We start from the raw sequence: 27,804 nt of genomic DNA on the forward strand, positions 1-27,804 counted from the left end.
AAAAATCGTGTAGGCCAAAATAATGTAAATATCGATCTGATTTTTCAGGAATATGTTTAGAAAAGATCAATCTTCAACAAAAAAAATTACGAATCTAGTAGGTGACGAAAATTACGAGATACAGAACGTTAAAGTTCAAGTATGACTTTAAAAGTTTGTGGCTCCATATTTTCCAAAATAACTATTTGGAAATGATAAAATTATACGAGGTTATTAAGAAAAACTTCCTAATTCGAAGAAACATACGTGGGAGGTTCTAGAAGTAATAGATTAAGCGATATGAATTAAATTATTGCTTAGGTGTTTTGTATACATTTTCTAGTTTCATTTAAAAAATCGTGTAGGCCAAAATAATGTAAATATCGATCTGATTTTTCAGGAATATGTTTAGAAAAGATCAATCTTCAACAAAAAAAATTACGAATCTAGTAGGTGACGAAAATTACGAGATACAGAACGTTAAAGTTCAAGTATGACTTTAAAAGTTTATGGCTCCATATTTTCGAAAATAAATATTTGAAAATGATAAAATTATACGAGGTTATGAAGAAATTCTTCCTAATTCAACAAAACATACGTGGGAGGTTCTAGAAGTAATAGATTAAGCGATATGAATTAAATTATTGCTTAGGTGTTTTGTATACATTTTCTAGTTTCATTTAAAAAATCGTGTAGGCCAAAATAATGTAAATATCGATCTGATTTTTCAGGAATATGTTTAGAAAAGATCAATCTTCAACAAAAAAAATTACGAATCTAGTAGGTTGTGAAATTTATGAGATACGGAACGTTAAAGTTTAGGTATAAAAAATTAACCTCAAAAAGCAATTGTGAATTTTGAGGCTCTATATTTTACTCAATAAAAATACTAAAGTTTTAAAAAAACAACACTTTTTAGAGGAACTCATTGTGATTCAAAAAAGTATAAAAACAAAACTCTAGCTCTCTATTATTTTTAAATTGATGCCATTTAAAAAAAAAAACTCAAACAGATCAAAAAATTAAAAATACGAATCTCATTTTATAGAAATATAATTTCAAATCTTCGGTAAATGAGAAAAAAAATCATTACTGTCTCATAGAGCACGATTTACGAGATACAGGGTGTTAAATTTGAAACCTTTGGTAAGAAAATAAAGAATAATTTCGAAATTATACATTCTTACGAATAAATTCTTGTTTTATACCAATTTTTGTTAATTGAGACAATAAATAATCAATTTTTTATACGAGGCGAATCGAAAAATACCAACTTACTTTATTTCTGTCGTTCGCTTTCGAAGATCCCCAACAAATCTTCGTCAATTCGTTCTTAAATTTGGGATGCGACAAAGCGTACACATACGGGTTGATACAACTCGCAGTTTTGCAAAAAAGTGCCGGTAACAAGGACACTACAGGCGGTATGCAATCCCTGTAACCGGCCACCCCTAAAAGAGCGACCACGGCGTACGGAGTCCACGATACGAACCACAAAACAATAGTAAACAAAACGGTTACCGCCAATTTGATCTCTTGTTTCCTCTTATCTTCTTCTCGCACGTGTTTGACGGAATCTCCGCCCCGTTTCCGACATTCCGTTCGAGTGTAAACGATTTTCCAAATGTTGATGTAGCTGAACGATATCAATATAACGGGCACCACCCACGCGGCGAAAAAGAAGACGACGATGAAATTTTTAATTTTCGCGTCGTCCGTCAAATAATCGAAACTGCAGCTCGTCAAATACCCCTCGTACGTGTACTTCCCGAATCCGACGTCGAGCGCGGGTATGACAGCGAAAAAGGTACCGTAAATCCAAGTGACCAACAGACATATTTTCACCCTTAAATTCGAGAAGGTTCGATTCAGAGGGTATTTTATAACGAAAAAACGATCGAAAGATATCACGCTTAATGTTATGATGGAGATGGTGCCCGTTAAACCTCCAATAAAACCGTAAATACGACAAGCTGCAACATAAAAAGGTAACGCAAAAACATTCGTTTACTTAAAAAATCCTACAAACTACAATTATTCGAATATCGAGATGAAAATTTAGAAATAAGTTAATGAATATGTGAATTATGTTGGAAAAAATCGGAAGTGCGCTACGACGGCGCGTTTCCGAGATATAGTACGTTAAAGTGCTATATAACTTAAATTGAAATAAAACTTTTTTTAGATAATGAATTTATAAAAATTTCGTGCTGGAAACAAATTATTTATTGTTACTAACCAACGTCTCCAAGTGCAGGGCCGTTTAGGTACGAATTATAAAGTAAAATCGGCGCTTTAATATTCATAATTCCATCACTGAAGGCCAAGTTGACTATCAAAGTATTTGCAGAAGTTCTGAGTGATTTGCACCTTAAATTACACGTCAAGTTGAGTAAAAAAAATCGATTTATGGAAATAATCGATTTTTATAACCTTAAAATATCATATATACCCTCCCTGTATCGATTATTTCAATTAAATAAAATAAATAAATAAAATTAAAGTTTCTAGTTTATTTTTTCGTGAACCCTTTGGTCGATTTTAGGAATTTTCATTTTGAATTGTAGCTCGACCTTTTGGGAACGTGATTGTTCAGATTTAATTTTTAGTTATTACATTTTTTGTTATATACAAGGGCGAACAAAAATAATGAATATATAGTATTTATTCAGAACACCCTGTAAAGTAATTATCAACAAACAGAAGATTTGTGAAGTTTAAAACGATATTTGAATGTTTTTGAACATTTTCTTCTTTTATTCATTGAAATAACTTAATTTTTAGAGAAATTAAAGCGATTATTTCGAACACGTAATCACAAAAAGTTCTGTAATTTCTTTAAAAATCAAGTTATTTCGATGATTAAAAAAAGAAAATATTCCGAAAAGATCAGGTAACATCTGGGTGTTCATAAAAATTATCGTCCGTTAACGATTCATTCTACAGGGTGTTTTGAATGGAAGCTACTTTTTTTTGTTTAGCCCTCGTATATTAGCGAATACATGGGAAGGTAAGGATTGGTTTTGGCTCACCTGAAAAATAGAAATATAACCAGAAAGTTTCCAGATACTCCGAATATCATTAGTAACAGATACAAAATGGCGGATACGTAATAGTTTGTTGTATAAGGCGGGTCATATTTTAACCAATGGACGTTTATTTCGAGAAAATATTCTTCTTTGAACAGACCAAATTTTTTCCAATTTTCCACCGGCCAGGATTTCTTGAAATTTTCTATTATGTACGATAAATTGTCCTTGGATTTATTGTTATCGCTAAAATCATCAAACGTATAATTTGAAAAATATCGAAATCGAAGAAATCGATTGTTTCGAAAGATCGATTTTCATAATGTTTAGCATGACATGTTGGGTAAGTTTGAGGTTATCATCAATAATTTGTACGCGTTCAATTCGATGATTAGGCAGTGGCGTAGCATGGATAAATTTACGTATATTCTACTTTGATATATCTTTTGTTTTTGCTCGTACAAAAAAAATTTAAATACCAAATTTGTAGTAAATTTCACGCTCTATAACACGACGTAACTGAATTTGAAAAAAAAACTTTCTAAACTTCAATTTTTTGAAAATTGTTTAAAAATTTTGAATAATTGTTAGTTTTTTGACGATAAATCTTTAAATTTTGAAGCTACAAACTTTTAAAACCCAGCATTTTGTAGAAAAATTTGAGGGCTTTAATAATATGTCATAATCTATAACAATGCTTTGTTAGAAGGTTGAGTTTAAAGGGCTGGAAGGAGCGGTAATACGCGATAGCGAACTTTAGCCATATCTCCCTCAATTTTCATGATAAAACAATTTTAAAAAAATCAAAATGTTCAGTAAAAAAAGCTCTATAATTATTGTTTGAAGTATTTTTTCATATAATGGATATTTTTCCATTTATTTGAAAAGAATTCTTTTTTTTCGATCACGTGACGTTTTTTGTTATAAGTCGATCAATTTTCGTGCAAAAGACTTTTCTCATTGCTCATTTTGAAGGATTTTTTATTTACTTTAAGAAGTTTATTCAGAGTTTTAACCCAAAATATAATCCTTTTCGAGTTATGTAAGCTTGAATGTTTTAATTTTCGGTTTTTTGAAAAATACCAATTTTTCAATTATCTATAACTCAGTGGCTATTAGGTTTACAGATCTCATTTAAAAACTAATATTTTCATTTTTTTATTAGCTACATTTTTGTCTCTAATAAATTTTGTGATAAAATCAATAATTTTCGAGTTATTTTAGCTTGAATGTCTTAATTCTCGGTTTTCGAAAAATACCAATTTTTCAATTATCTATAACTCAGTGGCTATTAGGTTTACAGATCTCATTTAAAAACTAATATTTTCATTTTTTTATTAGCTACATTTTTGTCTCTAATAAATTTTGTGATAAAATTAATACTTTTCGAGTTATTTAAGCTTGAATGTCTTAATTCTCGGTTTTCGAAAAATAACAATTTTTCAATTATCTATAACTCAGTGGCTATTAGGTTTACAGATCTCATTTAAAAACTAATATTTTCATTTTTTTATTAGCTACATTTTTGTCTCGAATAAATTTTGTGATAAAATTAATACTTTTCGAGTTATTTAAGCTTGAATGTCTTAATTCTCGGTTTTCGAAAAATAACAATTTTTCAATTATCTATAACTCAGTGGCTATTAGGTTTACAGATCTCATTTAAAAACGAATATTTTCATTTTTTTATTTTCTACATTTTTGTTTCTAATAAATTTTTTGATAAAATCAATACTTTTCGAGTTATTTAAGCTTGAATGTTTCATTTCTCGGTTTTTCGAAAAATTCCAATTTTTCAATTAGCTATAACTCAGTGGCTATTAGGTTTACAGAGCTCATTTAAAAACGAATAGTTTTGTATTTTTATTAGCTACATTTTTGTTCCTAATAATTTTTTCGATAAAGTTAATACTTTTTAAGTTATTCGTAAAGAAAGATTGAAAAACATGTTTCTCAGTGAAAAATTGAGGATGTATATCATTGATAAAACGGAAAAATACCTATAATTTAAAAAAAAACTTTCTAGGTACACAAAAGTTGCTTGGAATTAGTCAATCTATCGATTTTCGAGGTAAAATTTCCCATAAAAATTTTCATCCCCTGGAAAGGGTGGTATTCACACAAAAGCACGCTTCGGTTTGGGGTAGATTTTGAATAATGCTCTAAATTACGACTATTTACATCCAATAATTTAAAAAAAAACGATATTTATAATGATTACATGAATTTCCTTCTAAATTTTTCGTAAAGTATCAAAATAACCTTGAATAAACAAGGTCAAACTATCAAAATCATGAATTATATAAATCCTCTCGAAAAAACACGTTTAAATCTGTCTAATTCAAGTTAAAAACTTGTCGACGATATACGCTTGTAATAAAAGTAATTATTGTAGTTAACACGGTTTTAATTAGTTGATAAACATTTTTATGACGCCATTTTGTGAATAAATTTCTTGACTGATGTTTCAAGTGTCAATTTAAATGTGTCTGAAAGCTACTTACAAATAAGTTAGATTTTCACAGTTTGACAATTTCAAGTGGACAAATAACACGAAAACTAGGACGAACATTTTGACATTGAGCTTTGATTTTTCCCTAAATTGATATAAAAGACATAAAAATATTAAGTATAGAGGCTGGTTACGTAAAATTCACTCGGGACCATTTTCAATCAACTTTATTTTAATGCAGCGTCGGGTTAAGGATCGAAATCCATTTATTTTCAATTCTTATAAAGAAAATTAAATAGCAAAAAAATGTTTATGCAAAAACATCAAGACGTGAATAAATTGTAATTTCATCATCAGTTGATATGCTGCTAATTATATCAAATTATATTTATAACAATTCAAAACCGAGAAATTTGCTTCTAATTTTACTAATTACCAAGTTATCTACGTAGTTATTTTCTAAAAATGAAAGTTTTATGTAAGCTTTCAAGAAATCTTAAGACAACGCCATCTATTTTTGACTTATTGCATTAATTTCTCATTTTTAATTCGGATTTTTCGATTCAAATATAAATATTTTAAGCATTCCCACAATTTAATCCAATACTATCAGTTCAATTAATAATATTTTCATAAAATAAACATTTAGTAACGTTTTATTTAAATTCAAATTTAATAAGTCAACACATGTGCAAACGTAGTATTCTGCTAGAACGTTCTTAAATCTTTTCCATCTGGCTAGTAGATGGCGCAGCACAAATAAAATAAAGAAATTAATTATATAAGTATATTGGAGTATTCCTTTAATTCAATTTCATTCAAATAATAAATAAAATGACATAAGAATAATGATATTTCTCTAAAAACTATATCTAGTAACCATTTATTCATGCCAAAATTTCATACTACTTATTTTCAACATTTATTTTATAAGTAAACATAGTATTCTGTTAGATTTTTTCATTAGCTTGTTCGTCTGGTCAGTAGATGGCGATAAACTAAAGTTACGGAATTAAAAATATGATTTAGATACTTTCGATAATTACTTTGATTGAATTCTACTATATATTTTACTTATAAGATAAATTTTTAGTAAAAACTATATCTATAAACGTTTTATTCAAACTTAAACTTTATACCAAGTATTTATAATAACTTTCGTCACGTGTAAACGTAGTATTCTATTATAATGTTTTAATAGCTTTCTCGTCTGGGCTGTAGGTGGCGGTAAAAGAACTAATATAAAATAATAAAAAAGATATTTAGTATATCAATAATTCAAACATTAATAATAAAAATGATATAATAAAAATGTCAAATTTTCAACAATCTCGACATATTGTCACATCGATGTACTGTCTACTCGATCTACTCCATTCTGATTGGATCACGATGACGGTGGGATGGAGGATAGTTTTTATTTTAATAGCGAGTAGAGGGAGTGGTAAGGCAATGCTCTTTCTCTCTCTTCCAATAATAAAATTCCATTTACAATCAGCTTTCTCTATGTATAATATTAATTCTATGGTTAATATACGAGGAGATTTATAAAAATAGATATAATAATACTTTTGAAAGTGGTGACGTTAACCTTATCAATTTTTTTCAAGTTTGGGAACAAAAATAAGTCATACAGCGCCAAATTTGGATAATACTATTGATGAGGCAGCAATTCTTGGTCGAATGGGTTCAATAATTCGGCATCATGACCGATTTGACTTTCTTAGGATAGTTCAAGTCATCAGTACTTATCGGAGTGTCCCCGTAATCTAGCTGAATCAATATTAATTAAAGTTATTATTGATATCAGTAAATTCCTAGTATTTGTTGCCGTACTATATATTTATACGGCGTAAAATAGTCCCCAGCGAATGACGCATTTAACGGCAATGTGCTATTTCCACAACCAACTTCCCACCATGCGCATTAGTTAACAATATCTCCACCACTTATTCCGATTCATGAAAATCTTAATTCCTCTTTGAACTTTACGTGATGTAGGAAATGAGACGCTATCTGTTGATATTTCTTTTTTTTAATAAATAAATTTTATATAACTAGTTATTTTTTTATCAATGTTTTTGATATTACGAAGGTGATTATAATTATCTTTGTTTTTTAATGGAAGGTCGCGATACGATCAAATGCTATTAATTAATTTTTCTATTATTTCCTTCCTACCTGATGTTGGAATTGAATCGGAATTAATTTTAGTGAGGTTATGTATATTTTAAAATCTTTTGTACGGTTTAGAAATGTAAAAAATCATCTTTTATTAATTTTTGTGAGGTTATGTTTTTCTAAAATCTCTTATACGGTCTAGAGATGTAAATAATCATGAAAATCAGTTTCTTTTTTACAAAAATTACCTATAGGGTGATACTTAAACCAAATCATAGTATATAATTACGTTTTCGATATTTTTTTACGAAAATTTAATTGTTTTCATACGAAAATCAACAGTTTCAGATAGAAATCGTTGTATTATAACTTTTTATTAGTGTATAAACTTGAAAATTCGAAAAAAAATTATCTTTGATTGCTTTTTGTGAGGTTATGTTTTTCTAAAATCTCTTATACGGTCTAGAGATGTAAATAATCATGAAAATCAGTTTCTATTCGATAAAAATTACATATAGGATGATACTTAAACCAAATCATAGTATATAATTACGTTTTCGATATTTTTTTACGAAAATTTAATTGTTTTTATACGAAAATCGACAGTTTCAGATAGAAATCGTTGTATTATAACTTTTTATTAGTGTATAAACTTGAAAATTCGAAAAAAAATCATCTTTGATTGCTTTTTGTGAGGTTATGTTTTTCTAAAATCTCTTATACGGTCTAGAGATGTAAATAATCATGAAAATCAGTTTCTTTTCTACAAAAATCACATATAGGATGATACTTAAACCAAATCATAGTATATAATTACGTTTTCGATATTTTTTTACGAAAATTTAATTGTTTTCATACGAAAATCGACAGTTTTAGATAGAAATCGTTGTGGTATGACCTTTTAATAGTGTCTAAACTTGAAAATGCAACATAATAGAAAGTGGTACCAAAACTGCTAATTTAGCGTTACGTAAATTCAAACTAATAAAACGAGTTTATTCATTGTGATGTCTAATCATAGGCAACTCGTTTTAAACATCAAAATTGACGTATAACACTTTATAATTTTCGAATATTTGCGCAAACATAATTTTTAATCACGTTATCAACTTTTTTATGTACCTGGTATAATATATTTTCATATAAACAATGTTTTAATCTAGTAGTCCGCGTCGTAATTAATTTTTCTCAAGTAGATTAAATGAAATCGTCGAAAATCCGCCATTTTATTCATTTTCATTCATTTCGTTTGTGTGATTTTGGTTATTTCGTATCGGTCGTTCATCATTTTGAGAAGAACAACCTTCAAAATCGAGCTGTCTGTCATATGGAAGCAGGAAACAAAATGCAGGGACCACGCGCGGCAAAATTCTCCCTTACCCCCCGACCCACCCCACCACTGCGATGTTGTAAGCTACAGGTCATTCACCTCGTACACAGTCCCGGCAAAGCCAAGTAGAGAGCCACTATAACCAATCCAGTGTTTCACAAGTACTTATTTCACTATTTTGTGAATTTTTTATTGTTCCGAAATGACATTTCATCTTTGCGAAATTATTAATACCGAATAGAAACGAAATCTACACCTGATAAGTGACAGTGAGTGTATAAACGAAACAGGCTCGCTATACTTTCGATATGAATTCAAACTTAACCTAGATTTGGGATTTTCGTTTACGGTTCGTGAAGAAGATAGTGAAATGTACTAGTTTACTAATTGAAAAGAAAAAAGACGTTTCAAACAAAATTCCTAACCTATAAAAGCTGTTGAAGCTATTTGTGTTTTAGTGTTATTAAAACTTGCCAAAGTGATCTAATAAATGGGAATATATCGGTGTTTTTTCGCTGTTAATAACTATACAGAACAAAAAATGTGAGTATGAATTAAAAAATCGAATTTTATTACGTAAATATCAGACGTCATCGATGAAAATAAATAATAAAAAAAGAGCGTTATATAACCGTAATCAGTTACGTAAACAATATATGATATGTAAATACGATATATATAAATGAATTTTAAAGGAAATTATTATTATATTTACTGTTTTATAAAGCTTTTTTATGAAATAATTTTAAAAACGATAATTTCCTTATTATAAGTAAAAAATAACGATGTGGCAACACGGTACCAAAGGCCGCATTCGATTGTAATGAAGCTTCAACGGGTCGTTGACCCCGCTCTTAATGTAGGTCAGTAATGGTGGGCGTCGACTTGCGCAGTTTTCCTACAAAACTGTTATTTAAAATCGCTGTTAGTCAAGGTATAAGCCCTAAATTGAAACCGAAAATTACCTTATTTTTGCATAGATACGTTAATTTTGAATAAATTTACTTGAAAATTTATACGAGGATGAATTGAAAGTTTTATTTTTCGGTAGAATTAATTTTATAGGTCATCGCTTATTAAGTGCTGCCAACGGTCTATTTTAAAACAACCGAATGTCATTGGCCAAAGGTTTTACATCCTTATCATTTTTCAATGTACTTAACCTCAATACTTCGCATTATATTTATGTAATTTTTTGATATTGATATTGAACTCTGAAAAAAAAAATGCTTTTGAAAACCTATCGCATTTTTATAAAGTAGGTCTCGTGGTCTATGACCTTCGGGGTAGTTGGAACGTTGACAATATATATACCGGGGTTGGACGATATGTTTAAAAAATAATTGAATTATACGTAAAACTTTTTTATTATTGATTTTAGAAGAAAAATTTATTTTTCATAAAAATTTCTGTATAACCTAAAGTTCAAAATATAATCATCAGATATCGAAATTTTTCGATCGTATAAAAGATTCGTTAACTAATATAGTACGTGTACCCTGTAGCTTGTTATTTCGACATTTGTCTTCAAAATAACATTACCCCAAGTAATGAATTAATTTATTTGTATAAATAAGGCAATAATCTTATCGTTTCCGTTATCACATAAAAATAATCTTGTCTTGACCTAGTTTCAAATATTTCTGGCATATTAATGTTTATTAGTTGAAATTGTTTACTTAAAGTTTTAGATTTACTATTGCTTTGATATTTATCGTACATTGTATTCAAATTAACAAGAAAAAGTCGATTAATTAGGTTCAATTTGGTCAAATCCACGTCACGATTTCATAATTTCGTCCATATTTCTTCAACTATTGAAAATTGAGCTTTGGAATATAGCTCATTCGATTCAGAAGGTATCGATCTGTGAGTTTTGAATTTTTAATGTTTCACAAACTTTTCCTTTACAATATACAGGGTCTTGAAGTTAGAGAAAATGTTGAGGTAGCTTATTTTTAATCATATCTCCTCAAATATCAAATATAGAGCTTTGAAATCAATCTCTATCGATTCAGAATATGAGAATCTATGAATTTTGAAATTTTGAGGTCCCAACGTTTTCTTATAACCAATATACAGGGTCTTAAAGTTAGAGAAAATGTTGAGGTAGCTTATTTTTAATCATATCTCCTGAAATATCAAATATTGAGGTTTGGAATCAATCTCTATCGATTCAAAATATGAGAAACTATGAATTTTGAAATTTTGAGGTCACACGGTTTTCTTATAACCAATATACAGGGTCTTAAAGTTAGAGAAAATGTTGAGGTAGCTTATTTTTAATCATATATCCTGAAATATCAAATATAGAGCTTTGAAATCAATCTCTATCGATTCAGAATATGAGAATCTATGAATTTTGAAATTTTGAGGTCCCACGGTTTTCTTATAACCAATATACAGGGTCTTAAAGTTAGAGAAAATGTTGAGGTAGCTTATTTTTAATCATATCTCCTGAAATATCAAATATTGAGCTTTGAAATCAATCTCTATCGATTCAGAATATGAGAATCTATGAATTTTGAAATTTTGAGGTCCCACGGTTTTCTTATAACCAATATACAGGGTCTTAAAGTTAGAGAAAATGTTGAGGTAGCTTATTTTTAATCATATCTCCTGAAATATCAAATATTGAGCTTTGAAATCAATCTCTATCGATTCAAAATATGAGAATCTATGAATTTTGAAATTTTGAGGTCCAAACGTTTTCTTATAACCAATATACAGGGTCTTAAAGTTAGAGAAAATGTTGAGGTAGCTTATTTTTAATCATATCTCCTGAAATATCAAATATTGAGGTTTGGAATCAATCTCTATCGATTCAAAATATGAGAAACTATGAATTTTGAAATTTTGAGGTCACACGGTTTTCTTATAACCAATATACAGGGTCTTAAAGTTAGAGAAAATGTTGAGGTAGCTTATTTTTAATCATATATCCTGAAATATCAAATATAGAGCTTTGAAATCAATCTCTATTGATTCAGAATATGAGAATCTATGAATTTTGAAATTTTGAGGTCCCACGGTTTTCTTATAACCAATATACAGGGTCTTAAAGTTAGAGAAAATGTTGAGGTAGCTTATTTTTAATTATATCTCCTGAAATATCAAATATTGAGGTTTGGAATCAATCTCTATCGATTCAAAATATAAGAATCTATGAATTTTGAAATTTTGAGGTCCCACGGTTTTCTTATAACCAATATACAGGGTCTTAAAGTTAGAGAAAATGTTGAGGTAGCTTATTTTTAATTATATCTCCTGAAATATCAAATATTGAGGTTTGGAATCAATCTCTATCGATTCAAAATATAAGAATCTATGAATTTTGAAATTTTGAGGTCCCACGGTTTTCTTATAACCAATATACAGGGTCTTAAAGTTAGAGAAAATGTTGAGGTAGCTTATTTTTAATTATATCTCCTGAAATATCAAATATTGAGGTTTGGAATCAATCTCTATCGATTCAAAATATAAGAATCTATGAATTTTGAAATTTTGAGGTCCCAACGTTTTCTTATAACCAATATACAGGGTCTTAAAGTTAGAGAAAATGTTGAGGTAGCTTATTTTTAATCATATCTCCTGAAATATCAAATATTGAGGTTTGGAATCAATCTCTATCAATTCAAAATATGAGAAACTATGAATTTTGAAATTTTGAGGTCACACGGTTTTCTTATAACCAATATACAGGGTCTTAAAGTTAGAGAAAATGTTGAGGTAGCTTATTTTTAATCATATCTCCTGAAATATCAAATATTGAGCTTTGAAATCAATCTCTATCGATTCAAAATATGAGAATCTATGAATTTTGAAATTTTGAGGTCCAACCGTTTTCTTATAACCAATATACAGGGTCTTAAAGTTAGAGAAAATGTTGAGGTAGCTTATTTTTAATCATATCTCCTCAAATATCAAATATAGAGCTTTGAAATCAATCTCTATCGATTCAGAATATGAGAATCTATGAATTTTGAAATTTTAAGGTCCCAAGGTTTTCCTGTAACCAATATACAGGGTCTTAAAGTTAGAGAAAATGTTGAGGTAGCTTATTTTTAATCATATCTCCTGAAATATCAAATATTGAGCTTTGAAATCAATCTCTATCGATTCAGAATATGAGAATCTATGAATTTTGAAATTTTGAGGTCCCAACGTTTTCTTATAACCAATATACAGGGTCTTAAAGTTAGAGAAAATGTTGAGGTAGCTTATTTTTAATCATATCTCCTGAAATATCAAATATAGAGCTTTGAAATCAATCTCTATCGATTCAGAATATGAGAATCTATGAATTTTGAAATTTTAAGGTCCCAAGGTTTTCCTGTAACCAATATACAGGGTCTTAAAGTTAGAGAAAATGTTGAGGTAGCTTATTTTTAATCATATCTCCTGAAATATCAAATATTGAGCTTTGAAATCAATCTCTATCGATTCAGAATATGAGAATCTATGAATTTTGAAATTTTGAGGTCCCACGGTTTTCTTATAACCAATATACAGGGTCTTAAAGTTAGAGAAAATGTTGAGGTAGCTTATTTTTAATCATATCTCCTGAAATATCAAATATAGAGCTTTGAAATCAATCTCTATCGATTCAGAATATGAGAATCTATGAATTTTGAAATTTTGAGGTCCCAACGTTTTCTTATAACCAATATACAGGGTCTTAAAGTTTACATAAGAAAGTTATAGAAAATGTTGAGGTTAGGTTATCTCCTGAAATATCAAATATAGAGCTTTGAAATTCATTTCAATCGATTCAGAATATTTCAAATATCTATTTCCATATATACCGAGTTTAAATAATCACACAGAAATATTATTACAATAGTTTCGACTTTTTCAACAGACTGTACCTTGAATTTCACTGACGATTATTCAATATAAATGATATTTTTTGAAGTAATTCAGTTTTGAAAAAATTACTTACGAAATTTTAATAAAAACGTGGTCGTATCCTATCCGATTTTAATATAATACATTTATGAGAAATAACACAAAAGTTAGTACGCCACTGGCTGGACTAGAACGAGTCATTCGGATACATCGTTTGTTAAAAAAGAAGAATTTGACGTTTACCTTGTTTATTAAAAGGTTTTTCATTAAATTTATTAGTTATATATAATATATTTAGTAAAATAGCGGAAGTCGTGACTCGTGACTACCTTTCTTTTTAACATCTGATGTGTCTAGCAATTTTATTACTTTTCAATTCATTTCTGAAACGGTAGTGAAAGTTCAGGTTCAAGTGAGAGAGAGAGAGAGAGACTGACATTCTTTTTTCGCCATAGACTGTTACGTAAAAAACTTTTAAAGTGACATGACTGAATATACGAGGGTAACGGTAAAAGTATTTTAATCGTGTTTTAAAAATAATTGAAATAGTGAGTGTAATAGTGAAAGACACTAAATATATATCCTAATATACGAGACGTGGTCATAAATAACATGCGAATGAACTGTTTTAGATCAATACCCTTTACTATTTTTACAGACTTTATTTTTTTTTATAAATCAAATTTATCTCGAACAAATTATAGACGTAATAAATTTTCTATTTAACGTATAACCAATAAACTTTCGAGCGGGATCATCGACCTCTTCATAAATTTAAAATATTGATATTAGATTCGTAGTAGCTCGTTAAAATTATAGATGGAAAATATTCGGCATCGATTTTTTGTAAAGTTACATTTTTTTTAATATATTTTATTGCATATCTCCCTCCCCTTCCCTATTTCAATAATATAGGGTTGTGTTGTGTTATACGGGGTATTTAAAAACTTCAGCACCCTGTATAATGTTACAGAAATTTAAAAAAGAAGATCTGTTGTCACCAAAACCTTCGAATAGTACTAAAAATTATTTATTCATTAAGTAATTAATTCTATAGTTAATTAAAAATAGTACGCCGCTGTAAACGGCAGAATCGTTTGTTATTTTTTCACTTTGACACTATTTTTTGCTTTTCGAAGTGCGAATACAAATTTATAACTAATTTTACCCGTAATAATTATATTTTTAATACGATTTTTATTTCTCTCCAGGACTAATGAACCAAATGACTATTAATGTCTGAGAATATTTAAAGAAATTCTAGAATTTTCGTATCGGTTTTTTTATTGGATCGTCTCGTAGTTTTTTTGTTTAATACAATGTGCGAAAAAGAAATTTGGGTTCGTTCACCTCTGAATATCTACGTCGATAAGATAGGGAGTGAATATTTGGATGCATTGTTGATATTCAAATTCGACAATGAAAAAAAAAATAGAATAATACAGATTGTATCTGGAATTTTTGGTTCAGTCGTTTCTTATTTCATCATCGTTGGTGTCGCAAATAATTAGGTAATGATGTTTAATTAGTTTTACTTCTTATTTTAATATCCCTCCGTTGGAAATTTCGTTTTTTTAACTTGAAATTGATATACCGAGTGAGTCAAATCAAAAAAAGTTATTTGGTATGTAATTTTATTTAATTTTATGTATAACGAGTTATTGATAGTTCAAATATGGGGATAATATTAATCACCAACGCTAAAATAAATAGAGCATTGAGCTTAAATTATAGAGGAAGGTTTTTGAAGGTTAGTTGTGTGTAGAAAAAAATTAAGACCTTGATATGATTAACACTTTTGTAAATACGAGGCTACCAAGTTGGTCAAATATTAATGAAAATCATATGAATGTTTAAAAAATCAGTCAAGCCAAAATATTTAGAGAATTGAGCTGAGATTTTATAGAGGTGTTATTAAGGGTTAGATACATGAAGAAAAAAATTAGAACTTCAATATGATTCACAGGATTGGATATACGAGGGTTAAAACTTGTGCGAATGTTAACGAAAAACATATGAATGTTTAAAAAATCAGTCAAGCCAAAATATTTAGAGAATTGAGCTGAAATTTCATAGAGATGTAGTTGAGGGTTGGTTTAATGTAGAAATAAATTAGAACTTTGATATCATTCACACTATTGGAAATACAAGGTTTCGAATTTGTTAAAATATTAATCAAAATCATATACATGTTTAAAAAATCGCTCAAGCCAAAATATTTAGAGAATTGAGCTGAAAATTTATAGAGGTGTTATTAAGGGTTATATTCATGAAGAAAAAAATTAGGACTTCAATATGATTCACAGGATTGGATATACGAGGGTTAAAACTTGTGCGAATGTTAACGAAAAACTTATGAATGTTTAAAAAATCAGTCAAGCCAAAATATTTAGAGAATTGAGCTGAAATTTCATAGAAATGTAGTTGAGGGTTGGGTTAATGTAAAAATAAATTAGAACTTTGATATCATTCACACTATTGGAAATACAAGGTTTCGAATTTGTTAAAATATTAATCAAAATCATATACATGTTTAAAAAATCGCTCAAGCCAAAATATTTAGAGAATTGAGCTGAATTTTTTTATAGGTGTTACTGAGGGTTAGTTTTATGAAGAAAAAAATTAGAACCTTGATATGATTCGCGGTATTGGAAATACGAGACTTGGAACTCGTTCAAATATTAATGAATAAAAAATTATCATGTTTCCCATTTAAATCGCCATTTTTCAAAAAACATCTGTAAAATTTTTATCTTATATATATCATTTTGAAGACATGTGGCAACAATGTACAACTACTATTCAATATGTATCACGAATTATTAAAAAAAAATAATTTACGTAATATTGAATTTATTTGTTACTTTTTTTCACCCACGGTATAAATACCAACGAGTATACGAGTCGATCTTCCCCTACTACTTGATCAAAGTTATATAATTGCAAATTTTTTTGTAATTTTTCGCAATCCACACAATTCTTTTAGTTAATTTCTGTTTACACCCCGTATTATATAGTTTTTTCTCAATAAGTATTGTATTTATAGGATTTTTTATTCGATTTCCCCTTTTTTTTTGTATGTCAAAGACCGGAGTGAACTTCATGGGTCCGCAAAACCGAGAGAATCAGTTCGAATTAAATTGTGTATCAAATTATATGTCATTAACCTTGTATGATAAATTTGGTACTTGAGCCCGCTGTAGACGCAATAATTATTTGTTTTACACTCGTCTACGTATCGACAATAAAGAATCATTTAAAAAAATTTAAATATCATTTAATACTCGTTATGAACAATCATTACAGTACTTGTAGGTAAAATATTTCATGTTCATATTATACAATTCGACTTTTCTACGAGGGTTAATTTGTCTTTGTTCTCGGAAATTTCCACGAATACAACCAGTGGCGTAGTTGATTTAACACAAATTAATTCGAATAATTAAGTTTCATAACCTAAAAAAATTAAAGCGGAAATCGATTATGTATGAGATCATATCTTAACAGCGTTGCCAAACTTTGAAAGCGATATGGAAAAACAGGAAATTTTGAAAATAAGAAAAATATATTTTGATTTGTTTGCGTACGAAATTTTCTTTTCAGATATTTTTAATTAGCATAGTCATAAGGGGAATAAAGTGAAAGTGAGTTGAGTTTGGTTATAAAACACATTTTTTTGTTATAAAAAATTGATAAAAATTGACACAGTTTTGATTTAGGAATTCTCCTAGAACATTTCATATTTAAAAAAACAAATTTCTGGAAGTCTAATTCACAAGGAAAACAATTAGGGATATGGTAAAAGGAAACATTTCAGAGATATAGGGCTTCAAACTTAAAGTACCCAAAGTTTCGTTGTAATAAACAGTTTTTTGTTTAAAAAAAATGATAAAATTTTGAAAAATGAACTTTTTGGATGTGTCGGACAAAATATTGAACGTATTTTTTAAATTATATTCTATTAGGCTCTTAAAAAATGATGTAAAATCAAAAAAAGCCAATGTTTTCAAACAAAAATTCTTCCAGAACAAAATAATATCAATATTGAGTTCATATTTTCAAAAAACGATGTTGGAAGCATAATTTACAAGGGGAAAAAACAGGAGTGTCATAATGGGAAGCATTGCAGAGATACAGGGCTTCAAATTGACATTTAACATTAATAAAAAAATGTTTTGATTCAAAAATTCTTCCAGATCAAAATAATATCAATATTGGGTTCATATTTTCATAAAACGATGTTGGAAGTATAATTTACGAGGGAAAAAAATAGGAGTGTCGTAATGGAAAGCATTGCAAAGATACAGGGCTTCAAAGTGATATTTAACATTAACAAAAAAATGTTTTGATTCGAAAATTCTTCCAGATCAAAATAATATCAATATTGAGTTCATATTTTCAAAAAACGATGCTGGAAGTATGATTTACAAGGGAAAAAAACAGGAGTGTCGTAATGGAAAGCATTGCAGAGATACAGGGCTTCAAAGTGACATTTAACATTAATAAAAAAATGTTTTGATTCAAAAATTCTTCCAGATCAAAATAATATCAATATTGAGTTCATATTTTCAAAAAACGATGCTGGAAGTATGATTTACAAGGGGAAAAAATAGGAGTGTCGTAATGGGAAGCATTGCAGAGATACAGGGCTTCAAAGTGACATTTAACATTAACAAAAAAATGTTTTGATTCGAAAATTCTTCCAGATCAAAATAATATCAATATTGGGTTCATATTTTCAAAAAACGATGTTGGAAGTATAATTTACGAGGGAAAAAAATAGGAGTGTCGTAATGGAAAGCATTGCAGAGATACAGGGCTTCAAAGTGACATTTAACATTAATAAAAAAATGTTTTGATTCAAAAATTCTTCCAGATCAAAATAATATCAATATTGGGTTCATATTTTCAAAAAACGATGTTGGAAGTATAATTTATGAGGGAAAAAAATAGGAGTGTCGTAATGAAAAGCATTGCAAAGATACAGGGCTTCAAAGTGATATTTAACATTAACAAAAAAATGTTTTGATTCGAAAATTCTTCCAGATCAAAATAATATCAATATTGAGTTCATATTTTCAAAAAACGATGTTGAAAGCATAATTTACAAGGGGAAAAAACAGGAGTGTCATAATGGGAAGCATTGCAGAGATACAGGGCTTCAAATTGACATTTAACATTAATAAAAAAATGTTTTGATTCAAAAATTCTTCCAGATCAAAATAATATCAATATTGGGTTCATATTTTCAAAAAACGATGTTGGAAGTATAATTTACGAGGGAAAAAAATAGGAGTGTCGTAATGGAAAGCATTGCAGAGATACAGGGCTTCAAAGTGACATTTAACATTAATAAAAAAATGTTTTGATTCAAAAATTCTTCCAGATCAAAATAATATCAATATTGAGTTCATATTTTCAAAAAACGATGCTGGAAGTATGATTTACAAGGGGAAAAAACAGGAGTGTCGTAATGGGAAGCATTGCAGAGATACAGGGCTTCAAAGTAACATTTAACATTAATATAAAAAATGTTTTGATTCAAAAATTCTTCCAGATCAAAATAATATCAATATTGGGTTCATATTTTCAAAAAACGATGTTGGAAGTATAATTTACGAGGGAAAAAAACAGGAGTGTCGTAATGGAAAGCATTGCAGAGATACAGGGCTTCAAAGTGATATTTAACATTAACAAAAAAATGTTTTGATTCGAAAATTCTTCCAGATCAAAAAAATATCAATATTGAGTTCATATTTTCAAAAAACGATGTTGGAAGCATAATTTACAAGGGGAAAAAACAGGAGTGTCATAATGGGAAGCCTTGCAGAGATACAGGGCTTCAAAGTGACATTTAACATTAATAAAAAAATGTTTTGATTCAAAAATTCTTCCAGATCAAAATAATATCAATATTGAGTTCATATTTTCAAAAAACGATGCTGGAAGTATAATTTACGAGGGAAAAAAATAGGAGTGTCGTAATGGGAAGCATTGCAGAGATACAGGGCTTCAAAGTGATATTTAACATTAACAAAAAAATGTTTTGATTCGAAAATTCTTCCAGATCAAAATAATATCAATATTGGGTTCATATTTTCATAAAACGATGTTGGAAGTATAATTTACGAGGGAAAAAAATAGGAGTGTCGTAATGGAAAGCATTGCAAAGATACAGGGCTTCAAATTGACATTTAACATTAATAAAAAAATGTTTTGATTCAAAAATTCTTCCAGATCAAAATAATATCAATATTGGGTTCATATTTTCATAAAACGATGTTGGAAGTATAATTTACGAGGGAAAAAAATAGGAGTGTCGTAATGGAAAGCATTGCAAAGATACAGGGCTTCAAAGTGATATTTAACATTAACAAAAAAATGTTTTGATTCGAAAATTCTTCCAGATCAAAATAATATCAATATTGAGTTCATATTTTCAAAAAACGATGCTGGAAGTATGATTTACAAGGGGGAAAACAGGAGTGTCGTAATGGGAAGCATTGCAGAGATACAGGGCTTCAAATTGACATTTAACATTAATAAAAAAATGTTTTGATTCAAAAATTCTTCCAGATCAAAATAATATCAATATTGAGTTCATATTTTCAAAAAACGATGTTGGAAGTATAATTTACGAGGGAAAAAAACAGGAGTGTCGTAATGGAAAGCATTGCAGAGATACAGGGCTTCAAAGTGACATTTAACATTGATATAAAAAATGTTTTGATTTAAAAATTCTTTCAGATCAAAATAATATCAATATTGGGTTCATATTTTCAAAAAACGATGTTGGAAGTATAATTTACGAGGGAAAAAAACAGGAGTGTCGTAATGGAAAGCATTGCAGAGATACAGGGCTTCAAAGTGATATTTAACATTAACAAAAAAATGTTTTGATTCGAAAATTCTTCCAGATCAAAATAATATCAATATTGGGTTCATATTTTCAAAAAACGATGTTGGAAGTATAATTTACGAGGGAAAAAAACAGGAGTGTCGTAATGGAAAGCATTGCAAAGATACAGGGCTTCAAAGTGATATTTAACATTAACAAAAAAATGTTTTGATTCGAAAATTCTTCCAGATCAAAATAATATCAATATTGAGTTCATATTTTCAAAAAACGATGCTGGAAGTATGATTTACAAGGGAAAAAAACAGGAGTGTCGTAATGGAAAGCATTGCAGAGATACAGGGCTTCAAAGTGACATTTAACATTAATAAAAAAATGTTTTGATTCAAAAATTCTTCCAGATCAAAATAATATCAATATTGAGTTCATATTTTCAAAAAACGATGCTGGAAGTATGATTTACAAGGGGAAAAAATAGGAGTGTCGTAATGGGAAGCATTGCAGAGATACAGGGCTTCAAAGTGACATTTAACATTAATAAAAAAATGTTTTGATTCAAAAATTCTTCCAGATCAAAATAATATCAATATTGGGTTCATATTTTCGAAAAACGATGTTGGAAGTATAATTTACGAGGGAAAAAAACAGGAGTGTCGTAATGGAAAGCATTGCAAAGATACAGGGCTTCAAAGTGATATTTAACATTAACAAAAAAATGTTTTGATTCGAAAATTCTTCCAGATCAAAATAATATCAATATTGAGTTCATATTTTCAAAAAACGATGTTAAAAGCATAATTTACAAGGGGAAAAAACAGGAGTGTCATAATGAGAAGCATTGCAGAGATACAGGGCTTCAAAGTGACATTTAACATTGATATAAAAAATGTTTTGATTTAAAAATTCTTTCAGATCAAAATAATATCAATATTGGGTTCATATTTTCAAAAAACGATGTTGGAAGTATAATTTACGAGGGAAAAAAATAGGAGTGTCGTAATGGAAAGCATTGCAGAGATACAGGGCTTCAAAGTGACATTTAACATTGATATAAAAAATGTTTTGATTTAAAAATTCTTTCAGATCAAAATAATATCAATATTGGGTTCATATTTTCAAAAAACGATGTTGGAAGTATAATTTACGAGGGAAAAAAATAGGAGTGTCGTAATGGAAAGCATTGCAGAGATACAGGGCTTCAAAGTGACATTTAACATTGATATAAAAAATGTTTTGATTTAAAAATTCTTTCAGATCAAAATAATATCAATATTGGGTTCATATTTTTAAAAAACGATGTTGGAAGTATAATTTACGAGGGAAAAAAATAGGAGTGTCGTAATGGAAAGCATTGCAGAGATATAGGACTTCAAAGTGACATTTAACATTAATATAAAAAATGTTTTGATTCAAAAATTCTTCCAGATCAAAATAATATCAATATTGGGTTCATATTTTCAAAAAACGATTCTATAAGTTTGATTTACTTGGGAAAAAAATAGGAGTGTCTTAAAGGAAAGCATTGCAGAGATACAGGGCTTCAAAGTGAAAAAAAAATGTTTTCATTCAGAATTTTTTCCAGATCAAAATAATAAAAATACTGAGTTTAGATTATACAACAACAGTGCTAAAGGTCTAATCTATAAGAAAAAAAATCATCAATACTTTAAATATTAATATTTCCGAGATACAGGTTCTCAAATTGATAATAAGCTAAATAGGTTATGGAAGAAACTTTTATTAATATTCGAGAATGCAAAATACCTCAAAATATAAAAAAAAATAATTTATATACGATGAATTTTGATAAATAAGTTTTAATTAGCAAATTAAGTACCTCGTGTCATTATATGACGTCACTATTAAGTTTATTATTCAAATATTTATTTTATACACATTATTATCTATATAAAATTCATGACTGGAGTAGATTATTTGATTAGTATGTAAAAAAGTTCAATGGCATAGGGTCAAGTCCATAAAATAAATAATCAAAAGTAAATCTGCGACAAACGACATTTTTTTACCTTCCTCATAAGGTCAGCATTAGTTAAAAATAAATAAATATCTATATATAATATTGATGACAAACATTTTTTTAAATATCAATCGTCCAAAAAAAAATAAATATCCGAATACGTAAAACCGACCCCATTGAATTAGGCATGAGGCATCGCGATCACGGTGCAGAATCTCGGGGTCAACGTACGTCCTCAAAACATTGCCTGCCGTGCCAACGGCAGTGTTGCCGATACTTCAATACAAACCATCCTAATTTTTACCTTCAGTCAAGTTTTTCGAATTTAACCGTTTGAGTATCGAGTATTATTACGTAAAAGTGGTTTAGACAATACTAGGAAATAATATTGTTGGGGTAGGCTACCCCTATAACGGAATATTTCGAAATATATTTATTTGATTTAATTTTTTTGCTTAATCGGATGTTTTAGACCACCTGGGATTGTCTGACGGGTTCGGGAGGTCGTAAAAATCAATTTTGGGTTGAGTGACCAAAAAACTATTTCGATTCGCATGGTTAAAAATAATTCTATACAATATATATATTTTTTTTGAAGGAAATTTGATTTTGAAAAGTTTCTATTATGGTTTTAAAATTTATTTTTTGTTTATAGGTTATGGGAGAAACACAAATTTCAGGTGAGTTTGTTTTTTCAAAAATATTGACAGTTGATTCGTTAAAACGTAAGTCCCAATGATTTACGAGGGTCGTTTGAGAAGTTCTCGATCCAAAATTGAACTAATCAATTTTTTTCCACGATTATTTTAATTTTTCAACTCAATCTCTATATATTTAATCCAGGGACGCTTTAAGATTATTTCTCGGTGAAATTGAAGTTTATTTAAACAAGGTTGTTTGCGAGGAAAAAGATTTTTCACGAAATTTTCAATTGAAAGGAATTTTGGATTGGATTAAACTTGAAAAATCAATTCTTGAATGAATGTAAGTCAAAAAAAGTTATTTTCAAATTGAATTTATCTAAGAAAAACTGGTTTTAACAAAAGAAAATTATTTTTTTGTCAAATTGAACTCAGAAAAGCTCATTTTGGACTGAATTAAATTTCTAAAAAATAATTATTGGGCAAAATAGATTTTGACATGACAATATTTGATCAAATTTTCAAGAAAAACTTATTTTCGACCAATAAACACCCAGAAAATTCGTTTTTTTAATTAAATAGAATATAGAAAAACCTATTTTTAAACAAATTTTCACGAAAATCCGTTAAAACATCGATCAAATTAAAAAAAATCTATTTTTGGCTGAGGAAAACCCAGAAAAACATATATTTGACCAAGGAAAACCCAGAAAATTCGTTTTTTTAATTAAATATAATCTAGAAAAACCTATTTTTAATCAAATTTTAATGAAAATCCGTTAAAACATCGATCAAATTAAAAAAAATCTATTTTTGGCTGAGGAAAACCCAGAAAAACATATATTTGACCAAGGAAAACCCAGAAAATTCGTTTTTTTAATTAAATATAATCTAGAAAAACCTATTTTTAATCATATTTTTCATGAAAATGCTTTAAAACATCGATCAAATTCAAAAAAATCTATTTTTGGCTGAGAAAAACCCAGAAAAACATATATTTAACCAAGGAAAACCCAGAAAATTCGTTTTTTTCGATTAAATAGAAAATAGAAAAACCTATTTTTAATCAAATTTTCATGAAAATGCGTTAAATCATCGATCAAATTCAAAAAAATCTATTTTTGGCTGAGGAAAACCCAGAAAAACATATATTTGACCAAGGAAAACCCAGAAAATTCGTTTTTTTAATTAAATATAATCTAGAAAAACCTATTTTTAATCATATTTTTCATGAAAATGCTTTAAAACATCGATCAAATTAAAAAAAATCTATTTTTGGCTGAGAAAAACCCAGAAAAACATATATTTAACCAAGGAAAACCCAGAAAATTAGTTTTTTCGATTAAATAGAAAATAGAAAAACCTATTTTTAATCAAATTTTAATGAAAATCCGTTAAAACATCGATCAAATTAAAAAAAATCTATTTTTGGCTGAGGAAAACCCAGAAAAACATATATTTAACCAAGGAAAACCCAGAAAATTGGTTTTTTCGTTTAAATAGAAAATAGAAAAACCTATTTTTAATCATATTTTTCATTAAAATGCTTTAAAACATCGATCAAATTAAAAAAAATCTATTTTTGGCTGAGGAAAACCCAGAAAAACATATATTTAACCAAGGAAAACCCAGAAAATTCGTTCTCTTGTTGAATATAATCTAGAAAAAGCCAATTTTCGATTAGGTTTCCAAGAAAATTCGTTAATACATCGATCAAACTCAGAAAAATCTATTTTTTGACCAAGAAAAATCCAGAAAAACATTTTTGGTCAAAGTAAACTTAGAAAAACATAATTTTGACCAATGAAAACCCAAAAAATTCGTTTTTTTTTTGTTGAATAGAATCTAGAAAATCCAAGTTTTGAGCAAATTATCATGAAAAGCATTTATTTGATGTAATTAATCACGTGGTAAAGCCAATTTTCTACGAAATTAAACCAAACAAACCAAAAACAATCATTGATGGGAATAAATTTCGAAAAGATGAAAAACTACAAAGAATTTTTTGAATCGAATAAAAATTTTTCAAAAAATCAATCTCAAACACAAGACTTTAAATTGCAAAATCTCAAATTTTCACTCATTTTCTACCAATTTTTCTTTCTATAAATAGTTCACTACAAGAATTTTTCATTTTAACATCTATTTATTCGATATTTATGGTTTTTTTACGCATTTTATCGTATTTATGTCCTTTTAATCCACCTTCTAAATACTGAGACGTCTGTCCTACGTAAACGGCGTCATTTTTCTCGTTTTTTCACGTTTTAAATTTCAGTTTAACGGAATATTACGTATAAATTTATATGTCCACCCCGTATTATTAATATTCCGACTGTGCGATACCACAACATTGGTAAATTATTAACGTATCGCGTTTGAGGAAATTTTTTCTCTCTTTCTTTACATTACGATAAGAAACTTGTTTATATATTAGATGGATATTCGATAACGTTCAAAAATCGACGATTAGGTACAACAAAATGGCGGCCAAAGTTATATCACGTAACAATAACTGATAACATAGTAAACTGTTTATTGAAATGTGGGTCAGGGATAGCTTAGACAAAATTCTATTTATACAATTGTAGATAACCAAGAAATTTCGAATTTATTTGGAAATTAGGAATAGAAAATTTCAAAATACTTCTGTAATGGTTTCTACCATCATGAAATTTGACATTTTTAATGTTGATTTTCTATGTTTTCCGAATTCACCATTCGATATCGTCCAGAATCGATTATTTAAAACTCGCATACATTCGATATTGCATGACATTTAACTGTCAAAATAGGCGACGAATCATAGAACTATAAATATGGATGGTACGTCAAGATTCGTTTACGGGAAGCGTTCGAAAAAGTCAGACAAACAAAAACAGACATTTATCTCAAAAACGGTTCGACGTATAAAAAAAATGGATTGAATGAAATTTGTAGAGAATTTTATTCTTTATAATTTTTGTAAAGGATACAAATAGGATAGAATGCTTGGAAGAGGAGATATTTTTGAAAAACTGATTTTTGAGGTCCACTAATATCTAAGGAGCTGATTCCGAAGTAGACCCCGTTTTTGATCTAATATAACTGTACTATTATTGTTTTGTTATTATTTATTTAATTGATCCGAAGACATTATACGAGGGCGGTTTGAAAATTTGAGAAAATTAAATTGGACGATTTTTTTTGATAGAAAGACGTTTTTGTCATAATTACAATGATTTTGTGGGTAAAATAATGTGGGAAAAGATTATTTTTGACAAAATTGAAGAATAAAAACTAACTTTGAATCCAATTGAATTTGAAAAAATTGTTTTGGGACCAAATTTGTCACGCAAAAGTTAAATTTTGTATAATATCGAAATTGAAAGGTTTTATGATTCAATTGAACAATTTTTGAATATATACAAGCCAAAAACGCCAATTTTTGAGATATTTACTTGGAGAAAAATCAATTTTTGGCCACATTGACATGAAAGAAATTGTATTTTTGACCGAAAAAACTGTTTATTTCGAAATTTAGCATTAAGAGTCCATTTTTACTGAATTGGGCCCAGAAAAGCGATTTTTTGAACATATAAAAGCCAAAAAAGACGATTTTTGACTTATTTATACATAGAAGAATCAAATTATAGACAAATTAGATTCAAAAATGTGTTTTTCTTTGAAAGAAAAGCCTTTTTATATCGAATTTTTGAACCAAAAATCAAAAACAAGCTCACACGAGCGATTTTTTGAACATATATTAGACAAAAATGCCTGTTTTTGAAATAATTACAAAGAAAATTCAATTTTCGTCCACATTAACATCGAAAAATTGTATTTTTGACAGAAAAAAATCTTTTTATTTAACTACAAAAGCCAATTTTTACTAGATTGGGCTGAAAAGAGCGATTTTTTGAACATATAAAAGCCAAAAAAGACGATTTTTGACTTATTTATTCATAGAAGAATCAAATTATAGACAAATTAGATTCAAAAATGTGTTTTTCTTTGAAAGAAAAGCCTTTTTATATCGAATTTTTGAACCAAAAATCAAAAACAAGCTCACACGAGCGATTTTTTGAACATATATTAGACAAAAATGCCTGTTTTTGAAATAATTACAAAGAAAATTCAATTTTCGTCCACATTAACATCGAAAAATTGTATTTTTGACAGAAAAAAATCTTTTTATTTAACTACAAAAGCCAATTTTTACTAGATTGGGCTGAAAAGAGCGATTTTTTGAACATATAAAAGCCAAAAAAGACGATTTTTGACTTATTTATTCATAGAAGAATCAAATTATAGACAAATTAGATTCAAAAATGTGTTTTTCTTTGAAAGAAAAGCCTTTTTATATCGAATTTTTGAACCAAAAATCAAAAACAAGCTCACACGAGCGATTTTTTGAACATATATTAGACAAAAATGCCTGTTTTTGAAATAATTACAAAGAAAATTCAATTTTCGTCCACATTAACATCGAAAAATTGTATTTTTGACAGAAAAAAATCTTTTTATTTAACTACAAAAGCCAATTTTTACTAGATTGGGCTGAAAAGAGCGATTTTTTGAACATACTAAA

General features: G+C 28.2%; 2 protein-coding genes across 3 annotated transcripts in view; one reads left to right on the top strand and one right to left on the bottom strand.

The window, feature by feature from the left end:
* LOC130894687 (opsin, ultraviolet-sensitive-like) overlaps window positions 1–27,804 on the bottom strand; it is a 67,538-nt gene that overhangs the window by 1,535 nt on the left and 38,199 nt on the right. The window contains exons 2-4 of the mRNA XM_057801620.1: window positions 3,012–3,254; window positions 2,219–2,349; window positions 1,258–1,952 (exon numbers count right to left, since the gene is read on the bottom strand). Coding sequence (XP_057657603.1) covers window positions 1,258–1,952; window positions 2,219–2,349; window positions 3,012–3,061 — 876 coding nt within the window. The 5' untranslated portion in view covers window positions 3,062–3,254. The remainder of the gene's footprint in view (window positions 1–1,257; window positions 1,953–2,218; window positions 2,350–3,011; window positions 3,255–27,804) is intronic.
* The window catches only part of LOC130894686 (hormone receptor 4), a 53,380-nt gene continuing 34,345 nt past the window's right edge, over window positions 8,770–27,804 (top strand). Inside the window, exons 1-2 of one of the 2 annotated variants that reach the window (XM_057801617.1) lie at window positions 8,770–9,454; window positions 23,249–23,273. In XM_057801617.1, the coding sequence (XP_057657600.1) occupies window positions 23,252–23,273 (22 nt within the window). In that variant the 5' untranslated portion in view covers window positions 8,770–9,454; window positions 23,249–23,251. Of the gene's footprint in view, window positions 9,455–14,142; window positions 14,268–23,248; window positions 23,274–27,804 lie in introns of those variants that run through there. The other variant, XM_057801616.1, reaches the window with a different exon arrangement.

Source organism: Diorhabda carinulata, chromosome 6, assembly GCF_026250575.1.
Source record: "Diorhabda carinulata isolate Delta chromosome 6, icDioCari1.1, whole genome shotgun sequence".
Classification (NCBI taxonomy): Eukaryota; Metazoa; Arthropoda; class Insecta; order Coleoptera; family Chrysomelidae; genus Diorhabda; species Diorhabda carinulata.